This window comes from Chiloscyllium plagiosum, chromosome 4 (genome assembly GCF_004010195.1).
Source record: "Chiloscyllium plagiosum isolate BGI_BamShark_2017 chromosome 4, ASM401019v2, whole genome shotgun sequence".
NCBI classification, from domain to species: domain Eukaryota; kingdom Metazoa; phylum Chordata; class Chondrichthyes; order Orectolobiformes; family Hemiscylliidae; genus Chiloscyllium; species Chiloscyllium plagiosum.
The window spans coordinates 102,048,729-102,067,098 of record NC_057713.1 but is presented as its reverse complement, the minus strand read 5'-3'; the positions used below and the strand labels follow the sequence as shown (position 1 = coordinate 102,067,098).

The 18,370-nt window shown below is 41.3% G+C and overlaps 1 protein-coding gene across 7 annotated transcripts in view; it reads left to right on the top strand.

Annotated features, from left to right (window-relative positions):
• bbs9 (Bardet-Biedl syndrome 9) overlaps positions 1 to 18,370 on the top strand; it is a 529,891-nt gene that overhangs the window by 357,277 nt on the left and 154,244 nt on the right. For all 7 annotated transcript variants that reach the window (XM_043688773.1, XM_043688772.1, XM_043688769.1 and 4 more), the window contains one exon: positions 14,205 to 14,312. In XM_043688773.1, coding sequence (XP_043544708.1) covers positions 14,205 to 14,312 — 108 coding nt within the window. The remainder of the gene's footprint in view (positions 1 to 14,204; positions 14,313 to 18,370) is intronic.

Genomic DNA, 18,370 nt, shown 5'->3' with positions numbered 1-18,370 from the left:
CAGTTAAGAGTGGGTCTGGAGTCACATGCTAGACCAGGTGAAGATGATTGGATAACAGTGAACCAGATGGGTGTTATGACCATAAGCAATTGTTGCCATTAAATTAGCATTTTTAAATTCCAGATTTTATGAATTCAAATTTCACCATGTGCCACGGTGGAATTTCCACATCCCTAGTAGAAACCCAAAAACTAAATTTCTTTTCTAGAAAACCATCATCTTAAGTCTTTTCCCCTGACTTCCTCAGCTTGACTCCGACACAAGTGTGAGGAGCTCATGGATGTCTTTGGCATTAAGTTGGAGATCATTTCATCAGCTACTTCTGCTTTTCATTCCCTGATCAAACTTTAAGGTTTCCTCTTGCCCTATTTTTGAACTTACGACTTTCTCTCTTTCATATCTCTCTTGTGCTCTTTCCAAACTTATCTTGCCTCTAGACTGCCTTCCTATTAGACTGCTGATCACCAGCTTTTTCTTCCTGGATCTGACTTTAATTGATAGTGTGAGTGTACTCTAATACTCAAATTGTCATCTTTTCAATTTATCTGTTTGTATGCCTTAATTCACATTCCTGTCCCTACCACAACACCAAAACTGCCCTTTCCCAAAGTCTCAAATTGCATTCTATCCAACTGTGTTCATAGTAAAGTATTCTTTCAGCATGGCTTGTGCGTGGAAAATCATGTCTCACAAACTTGATTGAGTTTTTTTGAAGAAGTAACAAAGAGGATTGATGAGGGCAGAGCGGTAGACATAATCTATTTGGACTTCAGTAAGGTGTTTGACAAGGTTCCTCATGGGAGACTGGTTAGGAAGGTTAGGTCACATGGAATACAGGGAGAACTAGCCAGTTGGATACAGAACTGACTCGAAGATAGAAGACAGAGGGGGTGGTGGAGGGTTGCTTTTCAGACTGGAGGCCTGTGACCAGTGGAATACCACAAGGGTCAGTGCTGGGTCCACTGCTTTTCATCATTTATATCAAGGATTTGGATGTGAACATAGGATATATAATTAGTAAGTTTGCAGATGACACCAAAATTGGAGGTGTAGTGGACAGGGAAGAAGGTTACCTCAGATTACAACAGGATCTTGACCAGATGGGCCAATGGGCTGAGGAGCGGTAGGTGGAGTTTAATTTAGATAAATGCTCCATTTTGGAAAAGCAAAGCAGAGCACAACTAATGGGGAATGTTGTTGAACAAAGTGACCATGGAGTGCAGGTTCATTGTTCCTCGACAATAGAGTCACAGGTAGATAGGGTAGTAAGGAAAGTGTTTAGTATGCTTTCCTTTATTGGTCAGAGCATTGAGTTTGGGAGTTGGGAGGTCATGTTCCAACTGTAAAGGACATTGGTTAGGTTACATTTGGAATATTGTGTGCAATTCTGGTCTCCTTCCTATTGGAAGGATATTATGAAACTTGAAAGGGTTCAGAAAAGGTCTACAAGGATGTTGCCATGTTTGGAGGATTTGAGCTATTGGGAGAGGCTGAATAGACTGGGGCTGTTTTCTGTGGAGCGTCGGAGGCTGAGGGGTGACTTTGGAGAGGTTTATAAAATCATGGGGGGCATGGATAGGATAAATAGACAAGGTCTTTCCCTGGTGTGGGGGAGTCCAGAACTAGAGGGCAGAAGTTTAGGGTGAGACGGGAAAGATTTAAAAGGGACCTTAGGGGCAATGTTTTCACACGTGGTGCGTATATAGGATGAGCTGCCAGACGAAGTGGTAAAGGCTGGTTCAATTACAGCATTTAATAGGCACCTGGATGGGTATATAAATAGGAAGGGTTAAGAGAGTAATGGGCCGGGTGCTTGCAAATGGGACTAGTTTATGTTGGGATATCTGGTCAGCATGGATGAGTTGGATTAAAGGGTCTGTTTCAATGTTGTACATCTCTAAGACTCTGTGACTCTATATGGAAGTAACAGGGATGTCAGGTGGGTTATTTTAACTTCCCCCATATTGACTGGACTCTCTTAGTGCCGGGGTTTGTATGGGAAGCAATTTGTTAGGTGTGTCCAGGAAGGTTTTTTGAAACACTATGTGGACAGTCCAATGAAGGAGGGGGCCTGGTATTGGGAAATGAGCCGGGCCAGGTGATCAGAGCTTCAGTCGGAGATCATTTGGAAATAATGTCCGTAAATCCATAGGTTTTTGGACACTTATGGATAAGGACCAGACTGGATCTCAGATGAAGTATTAAGTTGTGAGTAGTCCAACTATGACTGAATTAGGCAAGAATTAGAAAACATGGACTGGCAGTGGCTGTTTGAGAGTAAATCCACATTTGACATATGGGAGTCTTTTAAAGACCAATTGGTTAGAGTGTAGGACAGGCATGTTCCTGTGAAAATGAAGGAGAGGAATAGCAGTATTCAGGAACCTTGGATGACAGGAGAAATTATAGCCTTGTCAAAATAGAAAGGAAGCATGCCTAAGGTCGAGGCAACTAAAAACAAATAAAGTCCTTGAAAACTATTGAGAAACTAGGAAGGCGTTCAAACAAGGAGTTAGAAGGACTAAAAAGATCCAGGAAATGTCTTGGCCAGCAGGGTTAGGGAGAATATCAAGACAATTTATCCATATATTCCGAGCAAAAGCATGCACATTAGCAACGTTTAAGGCAGATCTTGATAGATACATGAATGGGAGGCAAACCAAAGGATAGAAACCACATATGGGCAATAAGTAGCAGGTCCAAATAAGGAATAGGAATTGATGTAGGCTTATTGGGCCAAAGGGCCTGTTCCTGTACCACAGTGTATCATATTGTCCCTCTGTTCTTGCCTATTGAAGTTCATACTTTGCCAGTTTATTTTTACTCTTGACAATGATTATTCTAACTGTTGATCAATTTCGTTTTCTTCTGTCATCCTAAACCTTAGATAAAATGATCACAGTTCCCTAAATGTTCCTCCATTGTCACATGATTTATTTAGCCCACCTCATTCCCAAAAACCAGGTCAAGTAGTGTGCCTCCTTCCTGTTGGACTAAACCCATACTGCTGTAGGAAGTTCTCCTGAACACAATCTAGGAATGCAAATTCCTCACTGCTTTTTACGCGGTACTATCCCAGATGATATATGATAATTAAGCTCACCCAGTATAGCTATTGTACGATATTTATACCATTCTGTATTATTATTACAGATTTATTCTCCTCTTTCTTCCCACTAGTTTATGGTCTATACATTACAATGATCAATGTAATTGCACTCTAGCTATATCTTAACTCTAGACAAATTGATTCCGTAATGAACCCTCTGAAACATTCTCTTTCTCCAGTACTGCAATGCTCTCCTTAATCAAAAAAGCCAATCCTCCATTTAGTTTTTTTGCTTTCCTTTTCCTTACATGTACATTTTCTGAACATGTAACCAAGTGTATTGAATATTCAGATCAGCTTTTCCTAAGCAAGGCCTCAGATATCACCACTTCTATGTTCTTGATCTTTGGAAAAACATCCTCCTGATGTCGGTTCCAGTGCCATTCCTGCATCTTCTTGAGAAGGTACCTGAAAGGATCTGTCATTGTTACCAGATGAAAAAAATGTTTCACCAAATTGTTTACCATCCCGTAACAGTTATTGCAGATCATGAACTAATTTTGGATTGGGAACTCCGTGATGGTCTTTGTTTTCGGTAGTTCTGCCATTATTCTGTAATGATTGACAATGTATCCCAAGAAGAAAATAAATTCCTTGGAAACTTTACAAATGTTGTTCAGGGTAGCCAGTTGAGCTTGTAGGCATTTTAAAACTGCATGCACCTTCTAATCCTATTCCTCAACCATTGCATCAAATATCAGTATCTTATCCATGAGGCATATTATGTCTTGTAGACCATGTACAATATTGGACAAACCTGTATGCCTGAGGCAATCACAAAAAGCAGGCTGTTGAAGCAAATCTTCCCAGTTATAAATGTGGTGAGCAGTCTTGATGTCAAGTTCAATGGTTCCTGCCAGAAAGCACCATTTGCACTGGGTTTTGTGAAAACTCTATTTTTTGATAGCTCAGCTAAACCAGGGTCAACTATAGACAAAGGGTGGATTTCTCTCACCATAACATTGTTGAACTGCATGAGGTCAACACAAATTTCGAACCATTTGGTTTGGGTACGGTAATATGCCTGAACTGCTGTGCTCTTCCAGCACCACTAATCCAGAATCTGGTTTCCAGCATCTGCAGTCATTGTTTTTACCACGGTAATATGACCACCACTCAGGGAAATGGAATGCATTCTGGCCATCTCTTCACGTTGTTTCTCAACTTGTTTCATTAGCAAATGTAGAATCTCTGTGGGTGTGTAGATACATAATGGCTTAGCATGTGTCTTTAGAGCTATGCGGTATTCAGTGTTGAGCTCCCTAAATTACTCAGTAACTACGTAACTATTCTGATCCTGTTTTCCAGCACTTGACCCATAGCGTATATGCCCTGGCCACACAAGTGTACATCTAACCGTGGGCGGCACGGTGGCACAGTGGTTAGCACTACTGCCTCACAGCGCTAGAGACCCGGGTTCATTCCCGCCTCAGGCGACTGACTGTGTGGAGTTTGCACATTCTCCCCGTGTCTGCGTGGGTTTCCTCCGGGTGCACCGGTTTCCTCCCACAGTCCAAAGATGTGCAGGTTAGGTGAATTGGCCATGCTAAATTGCCCGTAGTGTTAGGTAAGGGGTAAATGTAGGGGAATGGGTGGGTTGCGGGGCGGTGTGGACTTGTTGGGCCGAAGGGCCTGTTTCCACACTGTAAGTAATCTAATCTAATCTAATCTAACTAGTTCTCTATAGTTATGAGAGTTTCTGCCATGACCACTTTTACAAGCAATGAGTTCCATATTCCTGCCAACCTTTGAATGAAAAAAGCTTCCTCACATCCCATCTAAACCTCCTTCCCCTTACTTTAAATCTATACCCCTGGTCATTGATTCATCCAACAAGGAGAAAAGTTTCTCCTGCCAAACCCTGTCTGTGTCTATAATTTTATACATCTCAATCATGTTCGTTACCTCAGTCTTTTATGCTCCAAAGAAAACAACCCCAGTCTAACCAATCTCTCTTCATAAATTGAGAAACAAATTTGTAAGGAGATCTCAGTTATCTGTAACAATAATTGGGTGATTATGGTTGGGGATTTTAACTTTCCAATCATAGACTAGGACTGTCATAGTGTTAAGGGCTTGGATGGAGAGGAATTTGTTAAGTGTGTACAAGAAAGTTTTCTGATTCAGTATGTGGATGTACCTTCTAGAGAAGGTGTAAAACTTTACCTACTCTTGGGAAATAAGGCAAGGCAGGTGACTGAGGTATCAGTGGGGGAGCACTTTGGGGCCAGTGACCATAATTCTATTAGTTTTAAAATAGTGATGAAAAAGGATAGACCAGATCTAAAAGTTAAACTTCAAAATTGGAGGAAAGCCAATTTTGACTGCATTAGGCAAGAACTTTCAAATGTTGGTTGGGGGTGGATGTTTGCAGATAAGGAATTGGCTGGAAAATGGGAAGCTTTCAAAAATGAGATAACGAGCATCCAGCAACAGTATGTTCCTGTTAAGGTAAAGGGCAAGGATGGTAGGTGTGGGAATGCTGGATGACTAGAGAAATTGAGGTTTTGGTCAAAAATAAGAAGGAAGCATATGTCAGGTATGGATAGCAGGTATAGAATTGATTGATTCCCAAGAAGAGTATAAAGGCAATAGGGGTATACTTAAGAGGGAAATCAGTCAGGGCAGGAGCGCAGAAAGGGGACATGAGATAGCTATGGCAAATAAGATTAAGGAGAATCCAAAGGGATTCTACAAGTATGTTAAGGACTAAAAAGTTATAAGGGAGAGAATAGGGCCCCTTAAAGATTAACAAGGCAGCCTATGTGTGGAACTGTAGGAGATGGGGAAGATACTAAACAAGTATTTTGCATCAGTATTCACTGTGGAGAAGGATATGAAAGATAAAGAACATAGAGAAATACATAGAGACCTCTTGAAAAGTGTCCATATTACAGAGGAGGAGTTGCCGGACGTCTTAAAATGCATGAAGGTGGATAAGTTCCCGAGACCTGATCAGGTGTACCCTAGAATTCTAAGGGAGCTAGGGAAGTGGTTGCTAGGCCCCTTGCTGAGATACTTTTATCATCAATTGCCACAGGTGAGGTGCCAGAAGACTGGAGGTTGACTAATGTGGTACCACTACGTAAAAAGGTGGTAAGGAAAAGTCAGGGAACTGTCGATCTGTTAGCCTGATATTGGTATTAGGCAAATTGTTGGAGGAATCCTGAGCAACAGGATCTACATATATTTGGAAAGGCAAGGATTGATTTGTGTGTGGGAAACTATGTCTCACAAACTTGATTTAGTTTTTTTGAAGAAGTAGTGGAGAGGACTGATGAGGGCAGAGCGGTGGATGTGATCTATGTGTACTTCAGTAAGGTGTTTGACAAGGTTCTTCATGGTAGATTGGTTAGCAAGGTTAGAACACACAGAATACAGGGAGAACCAACTATTAGGATACAGAACTGGCTTAAAGGTAGAAGACAGAGGGTGGATGGACGGTTGCCCTTCAGACTGGAGGACTATGACCACAAGGATCGATGTTGGGTCCACTGCTTTTCACCATTTGTATAAACGATTCGGATGTGAATAGAAGAGGTTATTAAGTTTACAGATGACACCAAATTTGGAGGTGTCATGAACAGCGAAGAAGTTATCTCAGAGTAGAACAGGATCTTGATCAGATGGGCCAATGGGCTGAAGAGTGGCATCTGGAATTTATCTTAGATAAATATGAGGTGCTGCGTTTTGGGATGGCAAATCATGGCAGGACTTATGCACTTAATGGTAAGATCCTGGGGAGTGTTGCTGAACAAAGACACCTTGGAGTGAAGGTTCATAGTTCCTTGAAAGTGGAGTCGCAGGTCAATAGAACAGTGAAGGCATTGTTTGGTATGCTTTCCTTTATTGGTCAGTGCATTGAGTAGAGGAGTTGGGAGGTCATGTTTCAGCTATACAAGACATTGGTTCGGCCACTATTGAAATACTAGGAGGTAGTGAGGACTGCAGATGCTAAAGAGTCAGCTTTGATAAAGTGTGGTGCTGGAAAAGGCACAGTAGGTCAGGTAGCATCTGAGGAGCAAGATATTCGGCATTTAGGCATAACCCTTCATCAGGACTCAATGCTCCATGCAATTCTGGTCTCTCTGGTATAGGAAGGATGTTGTGAAACTTGGAAGCGTTCAGAAAAGATTTACAAGGTTGTTGTCAGGGTTGGAGGATTTGAGCTAAAGGGAGAGGCTGAATAGAATAGGGCTATTTTCCCTGGAGCATTTGAGGCTGAGGGGTCACCGTATAGAGGTTTATAAAATCATGAGAGTCATGGATAAGCTGAATTAGCAAGGTATTTATCCTGGGGTGGGGAGTCCAAAACTAGAGGGCATAAGTTTAAGGTGAGAGTGAAAAGATTTAAAGGGGACTTAAGGGGCAACGTTTTCACACAAAAAGTAGTGCATGTGTGGAATGAATTGCCAAAGGAAGTGGTGGAGGCAGGTACAACTACAACATTTAAAAGACATCTAGATGTGTATATGAATATGAATGGTTTAGAGGGATATGGGCCAAATGCAGACAAATGAGACTAGATTTATTTAGGATATCAGGTCTGCATGGACAAAGTCAACTGAAGGGTTGTTACCATGCTATATATCTCTATGACTCTATGACTCTGTTGACCTTCCCCTACCATGCTGACTATGCTTGATTAATTGCTGCTGCTCCAAGTGCAGACTAATTCTGTGTCTCAGAATTGCTTCCAGTAGTTTCCCCACCATGGAGGTTAGACTGAACTGGCCTGTAGTTTTCTGGTTTACCCCATGCGTCTGTCTTGAATAATGGTATCATATTGGCTCTCTTCCAGTCTTATGGCACCTCTCCCGTGGACAGAGAAAAGCTGAAAATTATTGCTTAAGGCCTCTGCTATTTTCTTCCTTGCCTTACTCACAGCCTGGGATTCATTTCATCTGGCCCTGCAGATTTATGTACTTTAAGCCTGCCAGATCACTCAGAACTTGCTCTCTATCTATGCTAATTTCTTGACGTATATGACAGTCCTTCTCCTGATTTTTATACCCATATTGCCCCTCTTAATAGAGCACTGACACAGAGTATTTAATTAGAACCCTACCTACGTCCTCTGACTCCATGCACAACTTACCACTGTGGTCCCTAATGGACCGTACTGTTTCCCTAATTATCCTTTCTCCTCCTTCCCCACTATTATGTTAATGCTGCCCCCCTCCAGACATCATGTCATCTCTGATGAAGAGTCATCTGGCCTTGAAATATTAGCTTGCGCTGTATCTAAGGATGCTGCCTGACCTGCTGTGATTTCCAGTATTTTGTGTTTTCAGTATCCTTTTACCCTTAATGTAATTGTAAAATGACTTAGATTTTTCCTTTAATTTACCTGCCTATATTCTTTCATGACACCATTTTTTGCTCTCCTAATTTTCTTTATCAGTTTCCACTGACACCTTCTATACTCATCTAGGGCTTCCACTGTTTTGATCCCCTTGTACTCAACCTTTAGAAGAATATGGAGAGCAAGACACACATTCCTTCTCAGGAGTTGAAAGTTTTGGTTATGAAATGTATGTAGTTCTCTACTATCTGACATGCCTTGTGTTGTAGAATTGCTTATAACATATCTTGACTCTTAAATGCTGTACCTCAAGTACCATTTAGTTGCACTGGAATTGGTTGTAGATGGTGTTCCTCCACTCATGGTATGCTATCTAATAATACAGGTACACAATCCTTTACCCGAAATTCCGAAATCCAAAAAGTTCCAAAATCCGAAGTTTTTTTTGAGAAGTTTTTTTCTCCATAACAAGGTTGTTTGGCGTGCAAATAGTTAACCCAACTCCACACCCACTCAACCCACGTCACAGAGATGTGACATGGCAGCGTGGCCCAGCACTGGCAGGCGTCAATTCTGCCTCAGTGCTCATAATATTCACAGGTGCGTCTGCTGTTCAGTAAGATTTTTTAATTTCATCGTTAAACTGTCACTTACCCAGAAATCTGAAAAATTCTGAATTCTGAAAACCAGCTGGCCCCAAGGGTTTCGGACAAAAGATCGTGTACCTGTATAGTGACACCCCTCCCATGTATCAAGTTTAAAATTAGTATGCCTATTGATATAAATATCCTCTTGCCAAAATCTAGGTTTGGATCACCCATTTTTCTGAGGAATACTTCTTAGCTTTTCTTCTATTGAAGCCTGTTCTACCTCATCTATATGTGATTAACTGTTTGATTTCTTGCTGTTATGTGGCTGAGTCCTACCTTAGCACGTTTATTGAAAGTGTTTATTATTTTACAGATAAAATATTTTTAAAATAGTTTTACACTTAGTATGTGAGGGGTCTTTACATCATAGTGCTGACAATGTACCTGTTGTCTGAATGACTCATTGTACTGGTTTCTCACATTTCTCACTTCGGAGATTTTGCACCTTAATAATGGAATGGTTTCTGCTGATATCCTGTGGTAAAGTTGATCTTCTGCTCTTAGGATATAGCTGGAGAGGTTCTGGACTTCTGCTTCTCACTATTTGAATGGGCCTCTTTGGTGTCAAATCTTCTTTTGACTGCAATAATTCTGTCTGATTAACACTCATCAACAATTCAAACAACAATTCTGTTCTTGTAGATTCTGACTTTAAATCACTAGTCACATTTCTTCAGTAACCTGAAGAGGTTATTGATGAAATTATGCATGAATTCCCTTGAATACTGAATTCTTCTTTTCAATCATGTTCTTTCACAAATTTTATTTGTTGTGAGGTTAAAGTAGTTATCAAAGACTTGCAGAACTTGATCAAAAGTGTGAGCTGTACCTCTATTAATTGTATTGCCAACTGTATATAAAAGTGTACTTACTTCATCAGCTTCTGATTTAGTATCAGGTTTGGAAATAATTTTGTATCTTAGTTGTTTTCTTCAAGGTGTAGAGCTCTGTGTTTAATTGTCCCATCTTCCTGGCAATGTTATTTCTGCTGCCAAGTATTCACAATGTGATTATTTATTTTCCTTGCTTCAAAGGTTATTGATTCTGCAATATAGCAATGCTGCTACTATGTATTATAGCATTTGGAGCATCCTGTTCTTCTGAAATCAAAATGGAGGATTCCTACCTTTCAGTGAGTAAAATGGAGGACTCCTGCATTTTGTGAGTAAAGTGGGGGTGGGGGGGGTCCTTTTTTTTCAAAGGCTTCTTTGGATGATTCCCATCAATTACAATCTTAATAAATAATTCCCAGTTCCAATTGTTACTTTTCCACCTACCTAGCCAGCTAACTGATGTTTTCTCGCAATCTATAACTTGCCTCTTTACTATCAACCATATGGTCAATTTTTGAGTTATCTACTAATTTCATGATCATGTCCTTTTTACTATCATCAATAAAAACTCTAAAAACAGGGGACATAGTGCAGAACTCTGTGGAATACCCCTTTCAGTCACAAAAACAGACATCAACGACTAAACATTTTTTCCAGCCACTGAGTCAACTTTTTATCCAGCTTGCTACTTTCCCCTGGATCCCATGGGCTTGTTTTTAACCAGTCTGCCATGTGGACCTAGTTAAAAGTCTTTATAAAAAGTTCACACAGACTGCATCAACAGTGCTGCTCTCTTCTTTGTTCCCTCCTCAAAAATTTAAATCATTCTTATCAGGCATGATAGTCCCTCAACAAATCCATGCTGACTCTCCTGGATTATTCCATGCTTCCTAAGTAGCAACTTATCTTGTCCGTGACTGAGGTTGCAATGTTAGCAGCCATCCAATCATCCAGCACCACACCCAGATTCAAGAGGATTGGAAAATTGTCTTCAGAGCATTTGCAAATTCCTTCCTGGTTTCTTTTGACAGACTGGAGTATGTTTCATTTGGCCTTGGTGATATATCAACAAAGTATTCATGAAGAACTATATCCATAACTTAGCCTCTACACATAGGGTACCTTATTTGTATTTTAGGGGCCCTACTCTTCCTTAGGTATCCTCTTACTCTTACTTGAAATAACAGTATTGAATTTTCCTTGACTTCACTCACCAATGATCTTTGCTTTTCTAATTTCCTTGTTGATTTCAACCCCGCATGTTCTATACTTAGCTCAGCATTCTGCAGTATTGAGTGTCTGATATAAAATTTCTTTTTCTGTTTTCTCCTACCTTGTGTGCTCCTTGACATCCAGAGAGCTACAGATGTGGCTGCCTTACTGTTTTGTATGTGGGTAAAACCTCTTGAATATCATCTTTGAATACTTTTCAGTATTCTAACCTTAAAGTTGCTGGTTCCAGTTCGCTTCTGCTGAATTAATCCATAGCGTTATTAAAATTGTTTAATTGGCCTTAACCCAATTTAGAATATTAATATAACTTCTCACAGCTGTGAGGAGTTTCTTCAATCAGATTTGCCACCAACCCTCCTCTTTATCCTCCTCAATATCATGTCTGCAGCCAGAAACATCGGGCTGCTGTACCTGCCTCTCTTTAATGATGTCTCCCTTCCTGATGGAAGGCTGATGCCCAAAACATTGATTCTCCTCCTCCTCAGACGCTGCCTGACCAGCTGTGCTTTTCTAGCACCATATTGTCGACTCTGATCTCCAGCATCTGCAGTCCTCACTTCCTTCTTCCTGTCTCTCTTTAACAGGTTATCATGTTTCTGTGAAGCTAACAGGTTATCAGGTTTCTATCTGTGAATTCAGCTCACTGCTTTATTTCCTATACTTGCTGCATTGAAACAGATACCCTTGAACATCATGCAACTCTTTTTTAAAATATTTTCCAACCTTATAATCTCTGCTCATTTTACAGAATCAGAGTACTGAAAGAGAGTTCTGAAGAAAAGTCAAATCAGACTCGAAACATTAATTCTGTTTTTCTCTCCACAGATGCTATGAAACCTGCTGAGTTTCTCCAGCATTTTCTGTTTTCATTTTATACTACTATTGTCTTGCTGTACCAGTTAGTGCAATACAAAGCCAGGAAGCTGGTCATGGTTGTCAGCAGGTCTAGTGAAGTCAAGGGGGATAGCTTCACCCAGGGGTTCCCTAGTCAAACACAGCCTCAGATACCAGTCCTGATCAGGATGGACAGAGTCAGGGTCTTCTCCTCATAAGGTGAAAGGAGCCGAATGTTGGGTAGTCTATCACCAGTCTTGATTCTTTCTGTCCTGTTGTAGGCTGTTTCCTTCATGGATTGAGAAGAGGCAAGCTTTAGGGAGATGAGGGTCTGGCACAGCTATTATTGTTGGTGCAGGTGAGGAGATGTATCAAATGAGTGAGTCAGCAGCACAGATTGCATGAAGGTTAGTGGTATCGAGGATTGGGGTGGGTAAGAACTCATGGAGAAAATGTTGCAGGCAATATTGAGAGTGGTAGACTATGAGCCTTGATGGGAGTTGGGGACAGAAGCAGACAGAGAGTGAATGCGAGGTATCAGGGCAAAAATGTGGAACATACACTAGCAGAGTAGAGAAGGGCATTGACCTTATTTGTACTTATCTTCTCCAGACAGCTGAGATTGAGAATTAAACCCAGGTAGCAATCTTGGACCAGGCTGGCATGGTCTAAAGTCATGGTCTCCATTGCTGATCCTTGGGGCGGAGGGAGTCCCACATCAGCATCCAGCAGGACCCTCAGCACCTCTGTCTGCAAAGCAGGGCACTGAATTTCCTGTCTGTCACTTTTTAAAAATTCATTCACAGGATAAGGGCATTGCTGGCTAGGCCAGCATTTATTTCCCCCAGCTCTAATTGTCCAGAGGGCAGTTAAGATTTGACCACATTGCTGTGGGTGTGGAGTCACATGTAGGCCAGACCAGGTAAGGATTGCAGTTTTCTTCCCTAAAGGGCATTAGTGAACCAGACGGGTTTTTCCTGACAATCGGCAATGGATTCATGGTCATCATGAGACTTATTATTATTGAATTCAAATTCCACCATCTGCCATGAGAGATTCAGATTCAGATCTCATAGACCATTACCTGGATCTCTGGAATAATGGTCCAGCGATAACGCCACTAGGGCTTTGTCTCCCCCGCGGTAAATGTGAGGAACCGTGCAGGGAAACTCCAGATTGACATTGCTTTTATGGAGGTGCTTATCAAGCTTTTAAAGGTGGTGTGGTGCAAGTGATGATGGGGAATTCCAAAATATCTGCTAAGTGGTAACTTGTACCAGCAATGCCATGTGGTAAATGAGGTAGAATTCAGACATGAAAAGTTCCATAGGAGTGGAATAGGTAATTAAAGTGGCGAGTTTGGTAAAATAAGGCAAGAGGACTTGCTGAGCCTCAAGGCAAAAATTCCCTATAATACGTGGACACAACTTGGACTTCTTTGAAAAACATAGGATTCAGCCCCATATCTCCTTACGTGGCTTAGTGAGATATTTTTCTTTTTACTTTGCTTTTGTGATGCATGTTGGAACTTTGCATTAATGGCTTAATATAAGTCATTACAAGTTGTTTTTGCTAATTGGTAATAGCTACTTTTTTTGTAACATTTAGAGCTCAAACCTATATATTTACCAATCAACCTATTCAGAAATGTTAATACATATGTCTGGAGTAAGTAGGAATTGAATCTAGGCCTTCTGACTTAAAGGTAGGGAACCACCACAAATGTCCTTTCCCAATTACTATCACCATCCTGCAGTGCCATATCTCAACAATGCTATTGCACTCAATTAGAACTCCAAACTTAGACCAGTTGGCAGTTAATTAGCTCACTTGGCTGGACATCTGGTTTGTGATGCAGAGTGATCTTAACAGTGTAGCTGAGGTTACAATGAAGGACTCTCCTTCTCAATATCTCTTCTCATCTGAGGAGTGGTGACCCTCAGGTTAGACCGCCACCAGTCATCTCTCTTTCTCTCTCTCTCGAATGAGAGTACAGTCCTCTGGGACTATGTCAACTTTACTTTTATTATACTCAACTTTCAATGGTGATAAAAACAGCAGCTAGTAAACAGTAAAGTCGGTGACTGATTTGTCGTTATTTGTAGTAGTTTGAGCCCTAGTGATGATCTTGCTGTTTCAGTTTCACCTGTGCTGCTATTGTTCTCCCTCTATCACACAGGCCAAACTTAGGAAATGAGAATCTCTACAGAACTTTAACAACTATCGATGTTTGTTTTCAGGCTGCCAAACTATCCCAGAGTCAGAGTTGGAAGAGAGGATGAAAGATTCTGCTACGGATGAAACATCCCCTGACCATAAGCACATAATGCAGAAGTCGCCGAAGTCTGGTAAGTGCTGTTTATAAAACATGGTAGCATTATATTTTGTTGATGATCCTGGTGTTGGATTTTGTTTTTGCTTGTTTTAGAAGCTTGCCATTAGAAGCATATTCTGGAACCCACTATTCTCAGCTGGGAGTACTGGATAGTTCTGGGCTCTGGACATCTCTCCTGTGATGTGAAAATTGGAGGTAGCAAACTGTAGATGAGGCATATGAAATTGGTCAATGTTAGTATTCAAGATCAGGCATGTAGTAAATCAATATTTTGTAATGGAAAAGAAGATTGCAGTGCAAGAAAAGTTGCCTGTTTTCTGATCCAAACCTGCTATTTGGACAACTTTCACACCTGTTATATTTGTGTGCTGTACGGAGTAAGGTTTCATACGCTCGGCAATAGAAATACTTTCCCTGTAGCACACATCTCTGGAGCCAGAGCCTTGAACAGATACAGTAATTAGGAAAGCTAAAAGAAAGGGAGAGGCAGTAGCATTACCATTATTGGTAATCTAGGCTAATGTTCTGGGAACATGAGCTTGAATCCCACAATGGCAGATGGTGACATTTGAATTCAGTATAAAGTTGGAGTCAAAAGAAAGCAGAATGGCAATTACATAACCATTGTCAATTGTTTTAAATACCCAGTCTTTTAGGGAAGGAAATGTGCTGTTCTTACCTGGTCTGGCAGAGCCAAAGTAATGTGGTTAACTGTTAACTGTCCTCTGACTAATTAGGGATTGGCATAAATACTGGCCCAAACATTGATGCCCACATCCAATGAACAAATAAAAGTTAGCTTTTATTACAGGGAATATAAAAGTAGACATGTGTGCTCCATTATACAGAATGTTGTTAAGACCACTATTGGAGTGTTGCTTCCAGTAGAGTCATAGAAATCTACAGCACAGAAAAAGGCCTTTTGACCCATCGAGTCTACACCAGTCAACAACAAGCACCTAACTATTCTAATCCTGTATTCGAGCATTTGGCCGAAAACCTTGTATGCCTTGGCATTGCAAGTAATTATCTAAATGCTTTTTAAATGTTATGAGGATTTCTTCCTCTCAGAGAACTGACCTCTTTATTAAGGGAAAGATGCAAATGGGTTGAAAGCAGTTCATTAAAGTCTTTCTAGATTACTACCTGGAATGGGTAGGTGTCTTATAAGGAAAAGTTGGACATGTTACACGTATTCACTAGAGTATAGAAAATTAAGAGGTGACTTGATTGAAACTGATAAGATCCTGGGAGGTCTTGACATGTGGAAATTTCAGAAAAATCTAGAACAGGATGTCAGTTTTAAAAATAAGGATTCATGATTTAAGACAAAAATAAAGAGATTATTTTTCTTACAGGCAGTTGTGAATTTTTGCAAATCTCATCCTCAACAACCAATGGTAGTATAGGGCTGAATCCTACTTTTTTGGCTAAGTTTAAGTTGCAGTTGAATTTTCTGGAGGGATTTTCATAACGATGTCTAGCGCGTTTTCTTGCCACATCTCACCAAATTCCCTCAGTAACTACCTACACCCCCCCATGGAATCCTCATGTCCAATTCTTCAGTGGATATCTGCTGAAAGACTATCATCCTTTCTACCTGAGCCATCTTTGAAAGGCCACTCAGATGAGCATTGACAATCTAGCAGTGCCACTCACCGGCAATGTCATGGCACAGCAACCAAAAGCTTTGTGATTCATGGCACATGGCAGACACTCCATTACACATACAATCCCATTCTGTCACCCTTGTTGCATTTCAACAGCTAGGCCAAAGATTTTACCTGTTGTAGCTACATCTTGTCTGAACAACATCTCCAAATCACTGTCGATAAAGTGTGGAAGAGCACAGGAGGTCAGAGAGCATCAGAGGAGCAAGAAAGTTAACATTTCGGGTCTGAACATTGACTTTCCTTCTTCTGATGCTGTCTGATCTGCTGTGCTCATCCAGCTCCACATTTTATCGACTCTGACTTCTAGCATTTATAGTCCTTACTATCACCAACTCTCCAAATCACTGTTACTCTGTCTCCAGTGCTCACTGTCGAGCTGCAGTTTGTCGTTTTGTAATCGGGAACATCACATACACGGAAGCAATTATTCAAATATAAACATGAGCTTTTATTTACAGCCAGCAAAAGGGAAGATGATGGAAACCAATAAGGCTGAAGTTCACCACTCACAATGCAAACCAAACTCTGGCATGCTGGCGAACAACTATTTTAGAAACCATAATTGTTTGCTGTATCAACCCTAATTTATTGGAAATTGGTGTTAATGAGTTTCTGTCTGCCTTGTACACCAGACACTGCTGAACTCTGTCATGGACAAGGACAGTTTCCACCTCCCCAGTGTCCTTATCCATCCTCTGCCTTTGAAGATTGTTCTGGTTACTCCAGTTCCTCTTCATCAAGCACATAACCTTGTTACTTCAATTGTGCAGATGATGATGTGGCACACTCTGTCTGGATTATACTGAAGGGCTTCCCCCAAGAGTGGTCCAAACAATGGAACTGTTTGTTCAGCAACCCTTCCTCTTCATTACTCTTCCATGGCCCTGGTCAAAGCACAAGCAGCAGGTTATGCAATGCTGCCATGAACCATGGTTGCAGTGCATAGCCCATGTTCTCCAATAAGCAGTGTTTTAGCCCCTGGATTGTTTTTTGCAAAAATATATGTTTTCATAAAAAAAAACTGTATGTACATACAGTTACTAGAGCATTTAAGTTCTGTATAGTCTTTACATATAGAGAACCAACAGACACTAAGGTTTGACTTTCTCTATAGTTGCAACAAACACAAAGGCATTTCTTAATTATGTGAGATACTATTTACATATATTTTGAGACACTGGGAGGGTCCGATAACTGAATGGAGTCCCATTATTCTTCAGCAGAAAGACTACAAATGGTGATTTTTCTCCACTGCGCCTTGGCAACCGCTGCTCCAAGCTTTAGTGCACCCCTCAGCACATGGTCTTGGACCTTGGAATGTGCCAGTCAGCTACACTCGGTCAAGATCAACTCTTGCACTAGAAGACCAACAAGCTTTGGGCACACCGAAGAGCATCTTTCACTGAGTTGATGGTCGTTCAGGTCTAGTTGATGTTTGTCTTTGTGTGCATCCTGGGGAACAGCCCGTAGATGCAGAGCCCTGTGTCATGGAGATGCTCGGGATGAACCTCAACAAAAATCATTGCATTTCTCTCTTGACTTCCTTTGCAAAGGTACATTCCAGAATGAAATGTGTGACAGTCTCTTCCCCCACAAAGCCACTTTGAGGGCAGAGTGCAGTGGCACATGGATTCCAGGCATACATTCCTGATGAAGGGCTTATGCCCGAAACGTCGAGTCTCCTGCTCCTCGGATGCTGCCTGACCTGTTGTGCTTTTCCATCATTACACTCTCGACTCTGATTTCCAGCATCTGCAGTCCTAACTTTCTCCTATACATGAAGGATCTGACAGACAGTGCACTTCTTACCACCAGCCAAGTGATGTCTTGGTCCTTGTTTGAGAATTCTGACAATGAGGCATTGTGCCATTTTGACAGTTGGCTCAAAGAGCGACTGAACAGGATCAAATCCTCTCCTTTTCCGACTGGATCTTGAGGACGGTACCTTCTCATCATGGCCTGATGGACCTGTGGTCACAAGTGTTTTCTTTCACAATTTTTCCACGAAGGACCCGTGATACAGAATGGTCCAACTACTTGGAACATTCTGCGGGCATCAGGCCAGGCCCATCCGTCATAACACCGGGTACAGGCAGAACCTCAATGTGTAGTGACAGTTGGTGTTTGTGTACCGAAGGTCAGTGCACAGCTTGATGCAGCCACACACAATAGTGGCCAGCAGGATGAAGGTCGCGGTGGGTACATTCTTTCCCCCTTTATCCAGAGCTTTGAATACGGTGACCACTTGGATCTGGTCCATCTTAGACTTGCAAGTGAATTTGAAGATAGCTCGGGTGATCACAGCATGCAGGCTTTGGGAAAAAGTCAGATATGTGCCACATGCAGCAACACAGAGTACTTCATACCTGATGACCAGGTTTTTAATGGAGGACATGGG